Here is a 14044-nt window from a genome sequence, read left to right as displayed (position 1 = left end):
TATCAAGGTCCAAATATCCGAACCTCAAATAATTCATGGTTTTCGGAGGAAAAAAACCAACGAATTTTTCGAGATTTATTAGTCCGATGGTCTAAAAACTCTGAATCCGAAACCTCGGCATCTAAAAGCTCTCAAGGTCCTGTATAAGTCAATGGGGAAGGTCCCAGTGTCTGCGCTGATGTCCGTACCGATATCCACTGAATTCGTGGTTTCTACGCAAAAAACTCCAGAAACTACCCTTTTTTAGTAGATTTTCAGAGTATTTTGCGCAGAAACCACGAACAATTCGGAGTTTTCAGGGAAAGCTCCAAAGTTTGCTCAACCCTATTTTTTCTGGCCTTTTTCTTCATAAATAAGATCCATTCAGGCAATCGGTGTTGCTCAGAATTCAAACTTAGAAATACTCAGATAAATTCAGACCTTGATAAATAACCCCCTAAGAGATATTATATAAGTGATATCATATATATGTGTATATATATATATATATATATATATATATATATATATATATATATATATAAATCTATATAAAGTTTAACTATTGTTATTTTATTGCAGGATGCAACAGACTATGTTGCTTATGTAGCAAAAGACCCTGTTAATCGAAGAGGTACTTTCTTTTGATTATATAAATGCTATTAGGTGTATTGAGTTGAGGGCTGAAATTAGGTGCAGGCAGACAAGATCACACAGTACACTGTATATTGTACATTTCAGACTAATACAGTACTTTACTGTTAATAACATACAAAAAGGGGAAGTGATGATGTTACAGGTTACAATTTGGGTGAACTTTAGGCATGGTTTAGGTATTGGCAGGGGTGATCCTGGAGCTGCTGCTGCCTGAGGCACCAGTCCTGATGCCGCTCCCACTCTGCACTTAAAACATCAGCGTCAGAGCAGGCCAAATGGGGGCCACATTTCTAGTTCAATAAGAGCATTAGTGCTCTCTGCACTAGCAGAGCCATATTTTTTTCGTCTCTTAAAGTTACAAGAGGCAACTTTTTGCCACCTTGCCTCATGGCAAAAGCAGCCCTGGGCATGGGGAGCTGGATCAAATGGGGGTTGCTACTGGGCAGTGGTTGCCAAAAAAATTGAACTGCAGGCCCTGGCCCTGTCCTGTCTGAAACACTGTCCAGAGGGAAAGGAATGCAGCCAGCAATTTTAAAACTTTTAAAGCCGCTAACGTGGTTTCTTTTGCCTACCTGCTTTAACAAAATACGTTTACTCTACAGTTGTTTAAGAACAGAATAAGTGGAGGAACTGTGCCTATGTGACAAGTTTACCCATGACATGGAAAACAAAGCTAGGAAACTAATCGATTTTTCCATCAAGGAAATGCTGATATGTTAGATAAAATATTACCCATGAGCTTCCAAATTATTTAGGGAAAAAATAAAAATAAAATAAATCTCAATCTGCTAGAGAAACTCTTTGTTTAATTGACATACAGATAAGGCACATGTTTTAGTCTTTGGTACATTTTTGCCTGATTTTGTTATTTACCAGTTTACCTAGAGCACTCCCAGAAATTGTTATATAGTTAATTAAGGTTAAAAAAGACAACTGCCACTGAACTTCAAGTTCAACTCCTTGAAATGATCCCCAGTGTGCACTCTCTTTTTCTCTACCTATATTTAAATAAACATTCCATGTTTGTCTGCACTTACCAATCATTTGTGGTGTTTGATCAATCAGTTTCTCAACCACTGTACATTTCAACATTTTGATCCATACTTTTACACAAGATCCTTTAGAGTGGGGTACTTTGTTACTCGGGCAAGATGATCTACTAATATAGGGAGTGCTCCTCTTTGTTTGCTTTTGTAATCACTGACTGACACTGCCTAGAGTTGCAAAGTCTGTTATACCCCAAATCCTTCTGTGACTGAGAAACAATAGACTTATCACAACTTTATGTTTGTTTGCTATAGCTTGTCATATACTTGAATGTTGCGATGGTCTGGCTCAAGATGTCATCAGCACTATTGGGCAAGCATTTGAACTACGCTTTAAGCAATATTTACAATGCCCATCAAAGATCCCTGTATTTCCTGACAGGTACACATTTTTTTTTTTTCAATAGTTCACTGGTGTGGAAATGTTGACCATTCTTGTTTGATGAGAAGTTTTTTTGTGTTTTTTTTTTACCTTTATAGCTAAAAAATATTATAGGTAAAAGTAAAAAATGATTGCCTTTGTGATAGGACTAGAACCAGGGACCTTCTGATCTGTGCTTTTATTTTTTAGTATAGTAATAATTATGGTATACAGTAACAATAGATAAATCAATGCTTAAGATCTCTGAGCTTTTAATACAAAGTTTGGATGAGGTCCCTGCCTCAAGGAGCTTACAATCTATTAGGAAGAGGATAGGGATGCATAGGATAGGGATGTGTTGCTGTAGAGGAAGGCTAGCAAATTGCTTCATCTAGTAGATGGTATTTATAGAGCTTAGACAAAAATGTTAGTGTGGGTAGTGTGGGGGCTTTTATACAAATGAATACTCATACCAATGAGTACCCACACAGACACAGGAAGAACATACAAAGTCCATGCAGATTTGGCCCTGACTGTACACTTAACCTACCTGTGTACTTTGCAGAAACATTTGTATAAACTTTGATGTTCTGTACTGTTAAATATACTGTACATCTGAGTATGGGAAGATGAAATAGAATTCTTCTTCTACAACAAATAAGTGATTTTTTTATAGCATTTGTGTCTGTTGCTTCTTATAGAATGCAGAGTCTGGACGATCCTTTGTGGACAGAAGATGATGGGATGACAACTGAGCCTCAGTATTATAACAGCATTCCAAACAAAATGCCACCACTTGGTGGAATAATTGATGAAAGATTAAAAACACATATTTCAAATCAAGGAAATAACATACAGGTAGGCCAAAAATATGTGTGTGTAAAAATGTGAAACACAAATCTGCTAAAATGTATATACATATAGGTCCTAGCAAATACCAATTAGGGCAGTTTAAAGCAATTGTAAGCCCTGTGCCAAGTTTGCAAGTGGCAAAACACTCCTGTTTATCTTATGCCATAAAATTTATCTCATTGCCATAAAATTAAAATCGTTTTAGAAAATGAAAGGAAAGACAAGTGAGAGGGGAGGCAAAGAAGAAGATAATGACAAAAAACATTTGCAAGTCCTTATGTATTTGTATGTTGCAATTTGACATTTCAACATTCATTCAGTGCTACAGTGGCATTTTTTATTTTGATCTCTGGCTCAATTGAAATGTTAAATGGAAATTAAAAGACAGTCTTTTCCAGAATGTACCTCCTTTTCCCACTATAGCCAGGAATAGGAAGGTTTTCACCCTTATTTGCTACCCTTGTTTTTTTATAAATGATATTTGTGTTTTTAAAGTAAATCCACCAATTTTACCAATGTGGGGCAACATTACATTACAGTATATTGTCATTCCTTCATGCTTTCCTTTTTTGGTGTTACTGTTCCTTTAAGTTTTGCTGCTGATACTTCTTCCTACTTCTGCAAGTCTAGTTCTTGATGTCTGACCAGATCACTTCCTGTGATCATTATGACCCTGGTTTGTCTGCATAATGTTTTCATTACCTGAGACTATGTTTGACATCTTAATAAATGCCTAAGTGTCAGAATTATGACATCACCATGTTGGCCAGAAAAGTGTGTGAAAAAAGAGGAGATGGCATGGGGGAGTGCTTAGCGTGTGCACTAACTAGCACTCATGTGGTGCTGTTACAAAACAATGGGGATTAAAAAAGTATTGCAGTAAAGAAGTGGTAGTGCATAGCATGTGCAATGTCAAGGCTTGGTGTGGCATTTACAAAAAAGTTTGGAGTAAGATACAGAACACTGTAAGCTCCGCAGACAGAGCTAGCACTGATGGGAGAGCCTTATCACATCACTTCCTTTGATGGAGCAAAGGAAAAAGCTAGAGGTTGGTGAAGCAGAACGGAGAACCCAAAGCACCAGCAACAGACCCTGAACAGAGTATTTATTTGGCAAAGGGGGTGGAAAGAAATGGGTGACAGGAGAGAGATCAGTGAAAGAGAACGAGAAAGAGTTAGAAAATGTGATGTGAGGTGTTCAACTTATAAGTGTAAAAATAAAACTAGGTAAATAAATAGGCTGTGCAAAATAGAAAAAAATGTTTCTAATATAGTTAGCCTAAAATCTATAATCTAAATAATCTATGCAGGCTAGAGTGAACAGATGTCTAATGTAATACCCAGACACTACTCCTTTGCATATCTAATTAGTCAGCAACTTGAAGGGGCGTCAAATGGGACATTTCTTTTTGTTTTTAAATAATATTTATATATAACTCACGCTGAGTTTTAGGCCCAAAAACCTTGGAAATATCCGTAATTTAACAAAAACAGGGTGAATAAAAACTTTGGCAGAAAAAAGTTTTTTTCTGTTCCAATAACTTGTTCAGCATGGTAGTTGCAGAGGTTTTTCAGACAGAAACCCAACGTGAATTAGGAAACTAAAAAGCACAGGCAATCTTAAATAGGTACCTTCGTTTGTATTTGATCCTTAGTACACAGGTCTGCGGATCATACAGTATTTGTCAGCCACAACTGTGCCACATTTTAATAAAGAATTACAAAATTAAATACACCTGCCATTGATAAGATATTTCATTTTTAGTGTTTTATTTTTTTTTATTTCAATTGTTTTAGATTTTTGTGTTATTTGTATGTTTATTGTATACACCCATCTATTGTATAGCTCTGTGGAATATTTTGTCACATATAAATAATTATTGGGATCAGTTCAATATTTTGTTTAGTACCAGTAATTATGGAGCACTGAGTATTAGGCAAAATCCATAAATAATGGAATTCTTGCCTCCCTAATTTTAATAAATTTTTTTAGGAACACAGGAATAATAAACCTGTTAGCATTGTGACATTCTGTGGAATCAAAAAGAAAACATCTCACAGATATCTGTTTGATTTCTGCATTAGTCAGTACCTGCTTCTGGAATAGAACAGAGCTATTATCAAGGTCGTCATCTAGTAGAAAAAAAATCTGGTGAAAACTTTCAGCAAACTGTGAAAAGACAAGGCGAGTAATTTTCTAAATTTGTTTTTTTTTTCTGCTGTTGGTGCTGTGGAATATGCTCTCCCAACCCTAGAATTTAAGTGTAAGATTATTATAGATAACATTTAATAAAATGGCAAATGCCTTCTGAAAACAGAAGGTATTTAGGTGACTTATGCTCTGCACATAGCACTGCCTTAATACACACAATTAGATTTTAACCCTCACATCAGACATTATGGGTGGAGACATGGTTTTATAGCACAGATACAGCCTAATATTTCAGAGCCTATATCAAACTTACAGACAGCCTGTTAGATCTCATCAGTGCAATATATTGGAACTAGGGATGCACCGAATCCACTATTTTGGATTCAGCCGAACCCCCGAATCCTTTGTGAAAGATTCGGCCGAATACCAAACTGAATCCGAATCCTAATTTGCATATGCAAATTAGGAGTGGGAATGGGAAAACATTTTTACTTCCTTGTTTTGTAAAAAAAAGTCACGTGATTGCCCTCCGAAACCCTTATTTGCATATGCAAATTAGGATTTGGATTCGGTTTGGCCGAGCAGCAGGATTTGGCCGAAACCGAATCCTGCTGAATAAGCCAAATCCTGGCCGAATCCCAAACCGAATCCTGGATTCGGTGCATCCCTAATTGGAACATGGCTTCTGAGTAGTTAGGACTTGTAGAGTAGCCAAGCAGATAATCTAACCTGGTTAGGTTCTCTATCTAACCAGGTTATCAAAACATTTCCACAAATAATAAAAAATCATTCTATCCCAAAGGCCATTAACATGCAAGTGTGCGTCAGACTGTCTTAGCAGATTGCTATCATTTTAATATTCAAATGTATGTAAAAAAAAACATGAAAAACAATTAACAATCGTAGTATTTATTTAAGATTTTATTTTTACAGCTTCTCTGGATATTTATAGTCTGCCTGAAGGAAAGTCGTCAATATGCCAAACAAGCAATGCCCCAACTTATGTTAATACTCAGAACATAAATAAAAAAACACTAGAAGCGATTCAAAAGAGTGCTGCTTCAATTTTGTGCAAGTCAGTAGACAGTTCCCAGGACATCAGCCCAAGAAAATATACTTTTGACATGAGTAAGTACTGTTTCATATAACAGTGCAGTTATATTTATTTTATAATGCTTGACATAAATGAAGATATGATAATTGGACTGCAATTAGTCACTAGTTGTATGTATCTGTACTTTTTGTCTCCTATCTGATTGTTTCCCCAAATCAGGTATTAGAATAGTTACTCTAGGCCACAAAAATTTCTATTAAGTGTAAAAAGCCTGAAAAACTCTAGCACAGAACTTAACCGTCTAAAAGCTGGCATGTCATGTGGAAGTCAAAGGGGGCTGTCCTTATCAAATTGCAAAATCTTTATTTACTTCAAGGTTTTAGAGTTTTTTGGGGGGTTTTCTCTTGTAGTAGCATGAACATTCTTAGGAAAATAAGGAATTTGAAGTTTTTGTTGTATTTGTATGCATTTTTTATTCATTGGTGGTTTTTATAGATTTTTTTAATATTTACTATGACGTTCAGGATTTTTGAAATGTCAGTTAAGTCAAGGTTGAAAAAACCTTAATACCTACACAAATCTGATTTTTTTTTTTGCTCCAAAAGTTCATGCAAGCGTCAAGCACATCTTAAAAGTTCGCAATGCACAATTAAGATTCACAATGCAATAAATCTCTAATGAAGAATGGTACATTGCGACATGCAAATTGTTATTCTTATATGTGCACACATTTGTTCTCTTTGCAAATTTTATTACTTTTCCCCCAATGTGTGTAGGTGTCAGATGGCATAAGAAACACCATGCTGCTTGTTTCACGTTTTTATCACATTTTATGGCATAAGAAACACCATGCTGCTTGTTTCACTATCATGCACTCAAGCACTCTTCTAAGCCAAGGTTTATTGAGACAGAAAAAATGGGAGGGGACATAAAGAAAACATTTACCAACAACCCATGAACTCTTACTCATGATACATTTAGATAAAAAAATATCTGAACCAATTCACAAAACAGTAGTTTTCATCCAAAGAAAAATTTAATGCAAGCATCTCATGGAGTGGAGTACCCTCTTCCTAGTATAACAAGTACAGGATCCAGAAACTTTTTAACTTGGAAATCTCCAAATTATGGGAAGGCCATCTCCCATACACAAATTTTTAAAAATGATTTCCTTTTTCTTTGTAATATTAAAACAGTACCTTGTACTTGACCCAAACTAAGATATAATTAATCCTTATTGGAAGCAAAACAAGCCTATTGGGTTTATTTCGTGTTTACATGATTTTGTAGTAGACTTGAAGTATAAAGATCCAAATTACGGAAAGACCCATTATCCAGAAAACCCCAGGTCCCGTGCATTATGGATAACAGGTCCCATACCTGTACATGTTTCGAAGTGGATCCAGTATGAGACAATATGCCTGTACTCTTCTCTAATTTTCTATAGGGTAGTGGGTTTACAATTGGTAGATTGACTTGATTATTGAGATGTACTGAGGTTAAATGTAAGCCCCCACTGAACTGTTGATGGCACATCTCTTTTCTTTGTACTAATTACAACAGTACCTTGTACTTGATGCCAACTAATTCTAATTAATTCTTAGTGGAGGCAAAGTTATCATGTTGGGTTTATTTAATTTTTAAATAGTTTTTAGTAGACGTAAGGTGTAGATATCCAGGTTATGGAAAACCCCCTTGCCGGAAAAATCCCAGGTCCCAAGCAATCTGGATAATAGGTCCCAAATAATCCATGTAAGTGCATATTAAAACTGTTGTTCTAAAAGAACGGCTAGATTGACTCATCTAACTGTTTAGGCAAATACAGATATGGGGAATACTATCCAGAATGCTTGGGGCCTGGGGTTTCTCAGAATAGGGGTCTTTGGAATTTAGATCTGCATAGCTTAAGTCTACTAAGGAACATTTAAGCATTAAATAAACCCAATAGGATTATTTTGCCACCAATATAGATTCATGCAGTTTAGCTAGCATAAAGCACAAGGTACTGTTTTATTATTACAGAGAGAAAGCTAGAGGAAATATTTATTTTATGTAAAGATTAAAAAAATGGACTGCAAGTACTTTCATCTAGGTGTGTGTGTCCCCGCATTTTACATTTTTTTATTTGTGTTCCCACCAAATTATAATGCATTTCAGTGGGTGCATTTCCCTAATTTTAAGTAATGTTTCCCCTGAATTTTAAATCCAAATTTTGTCCCCTCTGTTAATGTTATTTGTGAAATGTTTTTTTGCCATAGTTCTTCCTGTAAATGGTCAATTCCAATTAGGCTGCCCCTTATACAGTGCTGCACCCATCACTTATCCCTTTAGGTTGTGTTTGTGACCGACAGGGAGGCCTTGCACATTGCCCCCATAGGGTAACATTAACACTACAATGCTTAATCCTTGTTATTAACAAAGTAAATATTGTATCTCAAAGTAAAATGGACTCCTGTGCTTATATCCTTTAAGTACTTGAAGAAAAAAGTTACTGTAACACATTTCCCTGATTTTACATTTTCCCTGATTATACATTTTCCCTGATTTTACATAATTTGTTCCTGGTCCCCTGAAAAAAAAGTAAAATTGGGGTTCTACTGTAAAATAATCTCTCATAATATGTATTTAACCATGGTGCATTTTATGCCTGAACTATCAGTATTGTGCATTGCTTCAGTATCCAGATTATCACCAGACTATCCTCCAGAATGGTGAAGGCTTTTGTAGCTCACCAAATGTTTGAGTGTGTCTCTATTAATACACTTATACTTATACTAACTATATAAAAAAAGTAAAAAATACAATCTTTAGATTGTAAAAAGTAATATTTTCTGTTTGTCTCAGAATTATTTGAAGATGCTCTCAAGAATCAACCTGTTCTTAGTAGAGATGCCTCTGTTGACTGTTCTAGTCCTCTGCTATCCAGAGCAGCCATCTTGACCATTAATGAAGAACTCAAATCAGAGACCTGGTATGTCGGAGAAATGTGTAGGAGAGAAGCAGAAAAGTTACTGAAAAGGGATGGAGATTTCCTTGTTAGGAAAAGCATCAATAATCCTGGGTCATATGTACTAACAGGAATGCACAATGGACTAGCTAAGCATCTTCTGCTGGTTGATCCTGAAGGCACTGTAAGTGTATAGTTTTTATACCATTGTGTGCATAATGAAATATTGTGTGTGTGTGTATATATATATATATATATATATATATATATATATATATATATATATATAGACAAATACAACAGTCCTCTGCACTCAACCCATTATCAATATATTTAAGACAGAGACATTGTGTGCATACTGCTACTGAAAAATGCCTTACCTTTTAAACAAAACAGGAATTGTTTGTCCATATATTGCAATACATATAAGCTGGCCAACTATGTCAAAGTCATCCCACATCTGGCCAGTCCTACGCTCAACCCTCATCCAATTCACCAAGAATTCCATTGCCCCATTATACATCCTACAAAGGGACTAAGTTTTACCTGCAACTAACTAGCTGCTTTCAAAGTAAAACTCCCAAACTTGGCTGCCCTTTTACTTTGAAAGCAGCTAGTAAGTTGCACCATAAAAATCATGAGAGTATCCCTTTAATGTAGAAAGGATTGTTCACCTTAAAATTAACATTTAGAATGATGTAAAGCTTAATATTCTAAGACAATTGGTCGTCACATTTTATAATTTTCTGTGAATTTTGAAATATTTAGCTTTTTGTTGAGCAGCTCTCTTTTGGTATTTAAGCAGGTATCTGATTTCTGGTATCCAAATTACCCTAGCTAATAGGTGGTTGTTTAAAAGAGAGGCTGGAATATGACTAGGAGAAAACAAAACATTGATCTCCAACAAGTGGCTTGTGAGCAACATGTTGCTCCCCAACCACTTGGATTAATTTAAAGTTGCATTAATTAAAGTTGAACTAGCCGTTTAACTAAATGTGTAATTTTGCAATATGTGCCAGACTATTGCTTTAACTGTATATAAAAATCTATAAAATACTATTTGTAAATGCAACACTATACATTTTGCAGTAGTACACAATGGAAGAAAACAAATGAATACAAAATATATAGACATAAAGATAAATTGCCACATGCTAAGAGACAGAGGAGACAGGAGGACCATGTCCATGCCCTGCAGAATTTATTATAATCTTAACGTTGTTTTAATATGTCTATTAAAAAATAGATAATGTAGCTTTAAAAAAGAGTTTCTCAAATGTAGACCTTGCTTTGTATTATCCTCTCCATCCCTTAATCTAATATTTGCTTCTATGGGCAGGTCAGAACCAAGGATCGTGTCTTTGACAGCATCGGTCATCTCATCAACCATCACTTGGAGAACAATTTGCCCATTGTCTCCTCTGGAAGTGAACTGTGTCTCAAGCAACCGATGGAGGGAAAACCTTGATCCTTATGCACATTATCACTACTTCCTATGTGTGTAAGGGCTGCACATTTGATATAATTAAATTGTGCAATACAGAACACTGCACTACTTTTTCAAATACGTGCCAGTCGTTAAAAAAAACATTGGCACATATTAAAATGTGATTTTTATAAAATTGTTTGATCCCTTAATGTGAATATACAATGTGTATAGATACACTTTATGTACATACATATATAAATATATTTATATTTTTGGAGACTAGGGATAAGGAATGGGACTAGTCAGATTTATTGAAAAAATCAATAGTTGTGGTTTATCTATAACATGAATGACGCATTTTGATTAATAAAAAACAAGCTGAATGCTGCGCAAGCTGATGCCAGTTTTAGGTAATAAGCACAATACTGGAGAATTAGTGCTGCTCAAGTTTTTTATTCTTTGCAGTCTTCTCCAGCATTCAGTTGAGTTCTGGTATGGCAGCTGTGAATGTTTAAACACACAGTCCAAATATGTACTGTTATGCAGTCTACACTGAAAATTCAGAGTTTGTTTTTTAGGCTTATGGAATATTTCTACAATTTTAAGTAGTAGAGTATAAGGTCTCAGTCCAGTTGACCATGTGATTTTAGACTGATCTTGCACTAAAGAAACGTATTACCCCATACATTCAAAAAGCATTTTTTCTTTTGTTTCAGCAAAAAAACAAAAAATGTTATGAGTTCATATTGCATGCCCTTGGGTTGTTGTCTTTCAATTTTTAAGTTGTATGAAATTCAAAACATACAATTTGTATATATTGCTATTATCTGTAACATATATTTCCTGCAGTTAGAGATCACTGTTGCATTATGAAGCACTTGAAATCTCCCCATGAGACACCCTAATTTTCAGTGGCGTAACTACCGGGGGAGCAGGGGGTGCGATTGGGCCAGGGCCCGCACCCCCTCAGGGCCCCCCCGGCAGCTCACGCGCCACGTTTCCCGGCCGTTTCCCGGTGTACGGAGGGGGGCGGGGGGCCCGGCAGCGCGTCCCGCGTCAGGCCCCGCCCCCCTCTAGTTACGTCACTGCTCATTTTGGTATAAATGACACAATGTTACAAGGAAAACAGGCTAATACTAACTTAAGATATAATTCTACATTAAGTAATGTAAATTTCAAAAGGAAAAGTAGTAACCTCTGCTATATGCTGCCAAATGCACAAACTTTGTCAGATAAAATGGGAGTTAATTGCATGCTCTAAAAATTATGATATAATTGGTATCACTGAGACCTGGTGGGATGAAACATGTGATTGGACTGTGAATGTAAATGGTTACATCCTTTTTAGGAGGAAGAGGGATTAAGAAGGGTGTAGGATCGGGTTTGTATGTAAAGCCTGAATTAAAGCCATGCTTTAAGGACTTAACCACAGTTTGGCACTGGGGAGGGTGTGGAATCCCTCTGGGTAAAGCTTTTGACTGGGCAAAAGGTTACAAAGAAAATTATCATTGGTGTATGCTACAAACCACCTAGTATAAGTGATGAGTATGAAGCCCAGCTACTTTTACAAATAGAATTGGCTTCGCAACTGGGTAAAATTATTATGGATGACTTCAATTATCCAGACATTAACTGGGGTAATGGGTTTGTCAAGTCAGAAAAAGCTAGTTTGTAAATATGCTCAGCTCATTCAAGAACATACTAGGAATGATTATTAGTCTTGTAATAACTAGTAATACTGAACTCATCGCTAGCATTAGCATGGATGAGCATTTATTTAATAGTGATCATAACATGGTCTCCTTTGAGGTTTTGTTGCAGAGACAACAATTTAGATTTGCAAACTTTGACAGTATAAGGGCATCTCTTAAACATATTAAGTGTGAACTGAGGACTGGGAAATTGCTAATATGGGGCTGATTCAAAAAGTGATCTCGTTCTTAGCCTCAATACTATAGGCCGGTTAGTCTGACGTCGGTTGTAGGAAAGCTTTTTGAAGGGGTATTAAGGGATAAAATACTTGACTTCATTGCAAATAATAATACTGTGATATTCTGCCAGTATGGTTTTATGCACAATAGATCTTGTCAGACTAATTGAATTGCTTTTTATGAGAAGGTGAGCAAGGACCTCAATTCTGTGAAGGCAGTGGATGTGATCTACTTAGATTTTTCTAAAGCATTTGATACATTGCCACACAGAAGGTTCCTGGTTAAATTAAAGGAAAACTGTACCCCCCAAAATGAATACTTGAGCAACAGATAGTTTATATCAAATTGAGTGGCATATTAAAGAATCTTGGAATACATATTTAAGTAAATATTGCCCTTTTAAACCTCTTGCCTTGAACCACCATTTTGTGATGGTCTGTGTGCTGCCTCAGAGATCACCTGACCAGAAATACTGCAGCTCTAACTGTAATAGGAAGAAGTGTGGAAGCAAAAGACAGAACTCGGTGTGTTATTGGCTCACGTGACCTAACAAGTATAGTTTGTTTGGTATGTTTGTGTGCACGTGAATCATACGATCCCAGGGGGCGGCCCTTATTTTTTAAAATGACAGTTTTCTATTTATGATTACCCAATGGCACATACTATTAAAAAAGTATATTATTATGAAATTGGTTTATTTACATGAAGCAGGGTTTTACATATGAGCTGTTTTTTGCAATATCTTTTAATAGAGACCTACATTGTGTGAGGGGTATAGTTTTCCTTTAAGAAATGTTGGCCTTGAACATAGTATTTATACCTGGATAAAGAAATGGCTAAAAGATAAATTACAAAGAGTGGTGGTAAATGGAACATTTTCTAATTGGATCAGTGTTGTTAGTGGAGTACTGCAGGGCTCTGTACTTGGCCCTTTGCTTTTAAACTTTTTTATTAAAGGAGAAGGAAAGCTCTATTTACTTGGGGGTGCCAAAAGTTAGGCACCTCCAAGTGATTGTATTTACTTACCTGACACCCCGGCCGGTGCTCCTGCCAGGAGAAACTGCACGGGGCCAGGGTTCCTTCTAGAGAGCACCACGGAGCTATCAGATTCTTCTTCTTTCTTTAAATTTCCCGCTGCAGATGCATGCACAGTAGAATGTAAAGGCAGACTTCTTTGTTAAAGTGTGGCTTTTTGTGCTACTGCGCATGTGTACCCATGCGAAGAAAGAAGAAGAATGAAGGCGATTGCTCCGTGGTGCTCGCTGGAATAACCTGGAGCGGTGCAGGTTATGATGGGAACACCGGCCCAGGGTGACAGGTAAGTATATAAAATCACTTGGGGGTGCCTATATAACTATTTTTTATTTATTTAATTTAAGGTAAGATATTTTTTATTTTTTGTACTGTTTTAATTTGATCATGTTTTGTGGCTGCAATTTTCTGAAATCATGAGAGAAAAATCCAATTAGAATTTTAATAAATTAGCCCCTAAGATTCTTTTCCCTGAAAAAGCTTTCTCCTGAATTATCTCTCTTGGGTACAATCTAGAACCAATTCATTGGTTACATTTTTTTTTACAAAGAAAAGGAAAAGCGTTACTTCTAGACTTATTCTAACAAATGTTTACATTTTATTTA

General features: G+C 36.0%; 1 protein-coding gene across 1 annotated transcript in view; it reads left to right on the top strand.

Annotated features, from left to right (window-relative positions):
- LOC108706999 (SHC-transforming protein 3) overlaps nt 1-12493 on the top strand; it is a 37839-nt gene extending 25346 nt beyond the window's left edge. Inside the window, exons 6-12 of the mRNA XM_018243884.2 lie at nt 562-613; nt 1938-2064; nt 2745-2901; nt 4980-5079; nt 5980-6174; nt 8945-9231; nt 10387-12493. Of these exons, the coding sequence (XP_018099373.1) occupies nt 562-613; nt 1938-2064; nt 2745-2901; nt 4980-5079; nt 5980-6174; nt 8945-9231; nt 10387-10515 (1047 nt within the window). The 3' untranslated portion in view covers nt 10516-12493. The remainder of the gene's footprint in view (nt 1-561; nt 614-1937; nt 2065-2744; nt 2902-4979; nt 5080-5979; nt 6175-8944; nt 9232-10386) is intronic.
- Nucleotides 12494-14044: the final 1551 nt, after the last annotated feature.

The sequence above is a fragment of the Xenopus laevis genome, chromosome 1S (genome assembly GCF_017654675.1).
Source record: "Xenopus laevis strain J_2021 chromosome 1S, Xenopus_laevis_v10.1, whole genome shotgun sequence".
In the NCBI taxonomy this organism is placed as follows: Eukaryota; Metazoa; Chordata; class Amphibia; order Anura; family Pipidae; genus Xenopus; species Xenopus laevis.
Note: the sequence above shows the minus strand (reverse complement) of the source record. Positions and strands in the feature narration are given on the sequence as shown.